This window comes from Temnothorax longispinosus, chromosome 6 (genome assembly GCF_030848805.1).
Source record: "Temnothorax longispinosus isolate EJ_2023e chromosome 6, Tlon_JGU_v1, whole genome shotgun sequence".
Classification (NCBI taxonomy): Eukaryota; Metazoa; Arthropoda; class Insecta; order Hymenoptera; family Formicidae; genus Temnothorax; species Temnothorax longispinosus.
In genome coordinates this window covers 20173388-20180708 of record NC_092363.1, presented here as the reverse complement: position 1 = coordinate 20180708, position 7321 = coordinate 20173388, and the positions used below count along the sequence as shown (strand labels likewise).

General features: G+C 32.2%; 2 protein-coding genes across 2 annotated transcripts; both read right to left on the bottom strand.

Annotated features, from left to right (window-relative positions):
* Positions 1-1141: 1141 nt before the first annotated feature.
* Positions 1142-3202, bottom strand: LOC139814576 (troponin C, isoallergen Bla g 6.0101-like). The gene is made up of 5 exons (XM_071780916.1): positions 3069-3202; positions 2890-2917; positions 2656-2799; positions 2316-2567; positions 1142-1695 (listed from the first exon to the last, which is right to left on the bottom strand). The coding sequence occupies exons 1-5, from the start codon at positions 3069-3071 to the stop codon at positions 1661-1663; spliced, it is 462 nt and encodes a 153-aa protein (XP_071637017.1). The 5' UTR covers positions 3072-3202; the 3' UTR covers positions 1142-1660.
* Positions 3203-5301: 2099 nt separating this feature from the next.
* LOC139814577 (troponin C, isoallergen Bla g 6.0101-like) lies at positions 5302-7321 on the bottom strand. The gene is made up of 3 exons (XM_071780917.1): positions 6515-7321; positions 5914-6168; positions 5302-5831 (listed from the first exon to the last, which is right to left on the bottom strand). Exons 1-3 carry the CDS (start codon positions 6648-6650, stop codon positions 5806-5808), a joined length of 417 nt encoding a protein of 138 aa, XP_071637018.1. The 5' UTR covers positions 6651-7321; the 3' UTR covers positions 5302-5805.

Sequence of the window (7321 nt, the reverse complement as noted above, 5' to 3'; positions counted from 1 at the left end):
ATTTGCTAGTAATTAAAATAATACATGATCATTTATAATGAGAATCGTTTTTTTCTAAAAGGGAAAGAGCAATTGTTGTAGAATAATCTATATATTTTATTTAACAAATTTTGTATTCGTGCAGTTGCACGCAAGTATAAAAATGAATGAATATAAATATATAAATATATGATTACAAAATCTCTTAAAGATCTCTATCTCAAATCGCTTGTCTAAAATTATAACACTCTTCTTTGATAAACATTCTTCATAAAACTAAATACAAAGTGCTTTCTCAACCTTTATTTTAAAAATTAAAATATTTTCTAATATAATTTATTAATTCTGTATGATTTCTCTACATATCAGTCTCTATCAGTATCAGTAAATGTTATATATGTATGATAACGTTCGGAAGGGGGTAGCCCCGGACATTATTGAAATTCAAGTATACCGCGTATCTATGGTCATTAAACATTCTGCGTCGAGATACACAGAAGGGCATATTATAATGTTTAAACAATGGCCATAGATACGCGGTATACTTGAATTTCAATAATGTCCGGGGCTACTTCCCGTTCTCCTATAATGGTATCGGCATTTGTCTCATTAATAGTTTATCTTTCTCGTTGAATATATTATAGAATAAAAGAAGATAAAGGAATATTAACAGGAAGTTTTGAATTGTAGAAAAAATATATTTATTTTCAACGCACTTATATATTATATATGTATATATGTGCATATATGATGTGGAAAACAGTCTTTATTGCAGATAATGACAACATTTTCACACATTAAATTGACTAAAAGTCTTATTTTTGAAGTTATTAAATTAACTTTTTAAGATTACTAAATTATTAACGTTAATAAGACTTACTATTAAGAATCATCTTGAATCTGATTATTGAATCACATATAGCGTTGCAGAAGTAATATTTTAAAGACGACGAAAGAAAGTTACAATTTAATTAATTTTAATTACAACTGAAACAATCTCGCATTCATTAGGAATTAAGTTATAGAATCTGTTATAATGATGTAATGTCAAGACTTATACGAAGAAAGTAGCGCCTTGCACACTTCAACGCGATGCGCTACTTTGCGCACCGGGAAAATATCGCTCAGGCGCAAGGCACGTATAAAAAGAAAATACGCAATATTTACGCAGACATACTTAATAATTTAATAACTTATTACATATGACTAATGTTACATATTGAACCTCTCCGTACTTTCACGTGTAAAATCTCGAAACAATATCTAATGATATTCGTAGAGTAGGAAATTATAAACTTTCTTTGCGACGTAATCAACTAGAGATAATTGCGTTGGGCTTTGCGCGCGTACTCATTTCGCCGTGATGAAAAAATTTACATCGCTACTTTACTTCGCACAAACGTTGATTTACTCGAGGCACTCCGAGATTTTCATTGCTCCTGATGTCGATTAAAAACGGAAACGTTGTGATCTTCACTTTGCATGATGAAAGTCATCGAACGTCAGCCAACGATACCACGGATGATCGTAAACGTCCAATTTTCCTCGGTAGTTTAGTGGTTTGCAAAAGCGCCTGAATGATTAAGAAGGAACGCTCTCTCTTTCTCTCTCTCTGACGGGCGTTGCCAATTGCGCGGCTAACAGCCAGCTACCGAGTGCCCATCTTCATTATCAGCTCCACTTAGTCATCGCCTCCCGTCATGACTTCCATAAACTCTGAAAGTGCGCAAAATGCGGGCATTAGCGTAATCAGGCAGCGGCGCCTTGCATTTCCCGCGGGCTACAAACTTGGCGAACCACCCAAGGCGAGAAACTTATTGAACGTTCGATCGACTTTGCTATTAGTGCCGGTTACGTTAAGCTTCGCTGACGTTGACGTGCGCGAAACGAATTTACTTGGCTCGGGGCTTCGTAACTTGAGCATATTTTAAATGAACCACTTGGCTTTCGAAGCGTGTCACATATTATCGTATTTTGCAAATTACGCTTGTTAGGTGCAATGTGGAGCACTTCTTAAACACATTATTTTTAATGTCATGAGTTTTTGAACATGTGCCATAGCTTTTAGTGATATTGACACGTTACCTGACACGATTATAACGCTGAATCTAGTATAAAAGGTTCTTTCTATAATTTAACATTTAATATAGTATCTGTTTTAATAAACGCAAGATCTAGCGTTATACTCTATTAAACTTTAATGAATTTTAAAAATATATTTGCTTAAAATTTATTCAAGAATAACTAAATTTTTTAGAAGTTAATCTAAACCATTTTTCGAGGTTAATAATCAATATCGCGAAATTATAGAAGAGATATGTATATAATAAAAATACCGTCAAAATCGAGCGTTCCTGAACCATCAGCGTCAATCTCTTCGATCATTAGATCAAGTTCTTCCGGTGATAGTTTGTCGTCGAGTTCGTGAAGAATATCGCGAAAGACCTCAGTAGTTATGTAACCATTGCCCTCTTTGTCATACAACCGGAATGCCTCGCGTAATTCTTGCTGCATCGCTTCCTGATCCTCTTCTACTAAGAATCTAGCAGCCAGCGTGCAGAATTCTTCGAACTCGAGTTCTCCGGAACCTGTCAGTACAAGAAATGCATACATGAAGAAACGTTAAGCGTTTAGGGAATGTGATCGATGATAAATAATCAACGGAAGTTTATTTACCATCCTCGTCGACTTCTTTAATAATATCCTGCAGCGTGCTGTCGCTGAGCTCGTAACCCAACATGGTCAATATTGTGCCTACCATGTTGGTGCCGATACTGCCCTTCTTTTCGTGATCGAAGGCATCGAAAGCTTTCTTCAACACTGTACAGAGATATTATTTGATATATTCTTCGATTAGTGATAAAACTTTATATTATTTTGAATTTTTTCATGATAAAAAGGTTTACTTACGAGCTATCTGGTCCTTATTTAGGTCATCCTGAAATTATAAGAGATATTTAATTGTTGTTTGTGATTATATAAAATATTAATTCACTGAAAATAAAGTCATTAAAAATCAGGTTTTAACAATAAAAATTTTGAATTATGCAAAACATAATTCTCGCGCTTATCGAAACCATATGACTTACCATAATGATGGTAAATATACACGCTGCCGGTGGTACGTTGGCGTCGACGGTTTATCCGGGTATGCACCAGGTTCTGGCTGTGGACTTCTGTTTTAAGTGATCATAACGATGATCTTCTGGCACGTGATTGACCAGATAATTTCTACATCCCAAGTCTAGCGGTTTTCAAATTCATCGAGGACGTTCTCCCCACTCTATTTTCTTAGACACACTTTACCTTATTATACAAAACTTGTGGCAGCACATTTAATTTCGAAAATCATCCATAGCACTACCAGTGATAGATTCGATTTGTTCAACAGCTGTTCCAAATATTCTGACGTTCTTACGTTGACAAAATTAATACGTTGACAAAATTAATACGCGTGCGATATGTTCGCATTAATTTTGTCTTTCTTGATGCAAAGAATTAATTATGACGTGAACCTTATAACGTCCAGGTACAGGTGTATCAATTATATTAAAGTTTATTTTACATATTTATAATGAAACAGTTTAAATTTATTAATAACTAAAATTAACAGTTTTTATATCTTAATTATTAAAGAGATTTATATTAAATTTATTAATCAATTTATGTGATACTTTATAAGAATTATGTTGCTAAATATGTAATGTGGTATTATACATATATACAGAAAAATATACCATGTCAATTTCTTACTACATTAAATTTCTTCTCGAGAGCTCGAGTAATTATACAACAGATATATCCAAATTATTTTTTTTTATATTCTTATATAAATGGAACCTTATTTTGACATACTGATAATATACATATATGAGAGACTTATTTTTTTATATAAATAATTTACTACGATATAATATGTATATATCTATAACGAATCCGAAAATTCGTTGATTTTAAATAAATTTTTTTGTATATGTCGTCTAAAACTATTATAGCATTATATCATATTATAATTTAAAAATACACCACAAAAAAATAATTAATTCACTTAATATGTAGTTGTGATAAATTTTTACTCAAGGATGACGAAATCTTTTTCTTAGAATTATGTCGAAACATTTATCGAAACATACAACGATGTGAATTTTGCTGGTACTTGCAATTTTACTCGTAATTTTTTATTGAAACGTTTCTTTCAATTTCTTTTTAAACTATGATAGAATTGTCACGAATCTTCCAACCAAATTATCGCAAAGACATTTTATGATTAGAACTTGCGTCGCCATTGCCGAAATCAAGCAGTTTGTCATGAAATTTTGCAATATGTCCGAATGGCAAAATTTACGAGCGATATAATGTGTGTGACTGCTTAGACGCAACAATAGACAGAATTGGCACATCGCCGGAGGATTCATGGGTGATGCTGACCCAAGAGGGTTCTATGCAATAATTGTGCATGTTTTATTCTTAGAGTCCTAATTATAAGCTCATAATGCCCGGTGACTGCTATTATATTTAGGCGATTTTACCGTTCATTCCGGAATACAGTCGCTTGCCATCGCATGCATTGTCGAATTTCTTGGTACACGTGTCTTCGCTACTTTTCCGACAAAAGTTTACAATAGGTTACGCTACTATTACGAATCGAGCGTTATAATGTCACGATTGATGCGTGTGAAACACGTGCCATCGTTGTTGCCAACACGCGAGCATGTATTTTAAAATGTGACTTTTTGTAGGTACTAATAGTAATTACAAATATATAGATTTTCTACAATATAGTGAGACTGTTATAGGGAGTCGTAGAAACATATAGGTAGCTTCGCGCAATTATAGCAATTATATTTTAAAAAATGACAATATCTTATCAATATCCATATCAAGACATTAGTAATATTTGAACTGCGATTTGATATTATCAAAATTTAATAGAAATTAAAATCTTATTCTTCTGGTAATTATTAATGAATTTTCTTTCAAAAGTAATAGTAAAACAAAAAAATAATGAGTAATACATTTTATGCATATCGCATATTTTATATTTTTTCGAAGTTTGAAAAATTAGAGAATAATCTGAAATCCTATTAAAGTTTGATTAATACATACATGAATACATACATTGATGAATACATACATCTTTTTTAAAGTTTATTGTTTTATATATATATTTTGTATTTACATAATCGATATGTATTAATTTTATATTTATTAATTTTTCGATATATATACGTTTAAAATTTAATAATATATTTTAAATATTAGGTTGGCCAATAAGTCCGTGCGGTTTTTTACTTATAAATTTTACTTATAAAAAACCGCACGGACTTATTGGCCAATCTATATATATGTTTGTTATGTACATAATTACACACCATTTTAAATAGTAAACTATAATATAAAATTTAATTAAATTAACAGCTAATGGGAATTCAGTGTTAAAATTCTAGTAGAGAATAGCAATTTTGCAATCTTGACAAATTAAGAGCTCTATAAATTTCAAGGTATCGATAATTGTCATTATTATACTTGAAATATTATTTCAGAAATGCCAAAATCTTTCTCGAATTCTGTTTGATATATTTAACATTTCGCAGTCTATTAAGCAGAATATTAAGATTCAGGATTTATCTTTAATCATCTCTCATCGCAACCTCGCCGTAAAGTAAGTTTTACGACGATTTTTCTGATATATGATAAACGAACGAACTTATATTCTGCCAGCGTCGATTTCAAAAAGATTTCGGCTTCTCTGTTTGTACAGGCACACTCGTTGTTCGATACGTGGGCGATCGACACGGTGTATTTGCGTGGTGCCAAAGTCATAATTTATCCTGTCATGACCTCCATGAATTCTGTAATGTAAACGCTGGGTTAGGTGCGCATAGACGAAGACAAAGTGAATTAACACCTGGTGCACCACGCAAGATCTCTCACCATCGAAATCAACCGTGCCAGATCCGTCAGTGTCCACCTCCTCTATGATCATGTCAAGCTCCTCCGGAGATAATGCGTCGTCCAATTCGTGAAGGATGTCTCTGAACACGTCTGTAGTGATATAACCATTGCCTTCCTTATCGTACAATCGGAATGCCTCTCGTAACTCCTCCTGTATCGCTTCCGTGTCAGTTTCCTCTTCGAGAAAGCGCGACGCTAACTTGCAAAACTCCTCGAATTTTAATTCGCCATTTCCTAAAAATAGAAATTTTGATTGATATCCATTATTAGTCTCTGTTATGTTATAATTCTTCGTTAGAGTTGTATCTTTAAAAATCTATTATACATTTTAAAAATAATTTTCTTTTAAATTTTTTGACAATAGATGATTATCGCGCATTTCTCTCTGGACAGGTTCTAAATATAATATAAAACTAAATAATTTTTTATTTAAACAAAAACTTTGTAAAATTTTATTGGAGTAAATGTATTATAAAATATCATTATTTCTTAGAGAGACAGTCGTATATAGTTGAAAAATGCGATTTCTCTTTCGTTCGGATTTTTTTTTATCGTGTTATTAATAATAATATGTATTTACCTTCTGTATCAATTTCCACAATAATTTCTGCGAGCTCTTCTGGTGAGACCTCGTGACCAAGCATACCCAAAATTGTGCTTACCATATTCGTGCTGATACATCCTTTTTTGTCATGATCGAACGCGTCGAATGCCATTTGCAAATCTATTCAGAACAATTGTTCCTCAATTTTTATGTGCCGAACATCTAGATATGTTAATTATAATCTCCAATAATAATTTTTTTTAAATTGAACACATTTAATATATTAATAATAAAAATAATAGTGCTTTAACGCAAGTTAATACTTACGAGATAATTGGTCTTTGCTAAGTTGAACTTCTTCCTGTAATCGAACTAATATTATTAATAACGAAATATTTAGTCAACGTATTATAAATGATTAGAAATATATTACAAAATCACATAAAGCACTGAATGAAGAACTTTTCGCGATTATCACCACATAATTAATTCGGATATTTTGTAGATATTTGCCGTAAATTTACGTAATAATTACCATTGTCGTTAAAGTTCACTTTTCTAAAACTCGAATTAATCACAAAATCGGACAATTAACGCGGATTTTTTTCAGATGCAGCTAACTTACTCCGCCAACGAAAAAGTCTTACTGAGCCGTAGTAAACTAATTAGCAGCGCGATACAATAGAGACACACCCACAATCGGTGTTAATAGATCATCGCCAATCATTTGACCAAACTCGCTATAAAAAGACTTTTATTTAGGACACCTTCACGGCTGTCTCTTCGCGAAACAATTAACGTGCTGAAGCAATTGAATGAACATACGAGTTCTTTTAATTGGTA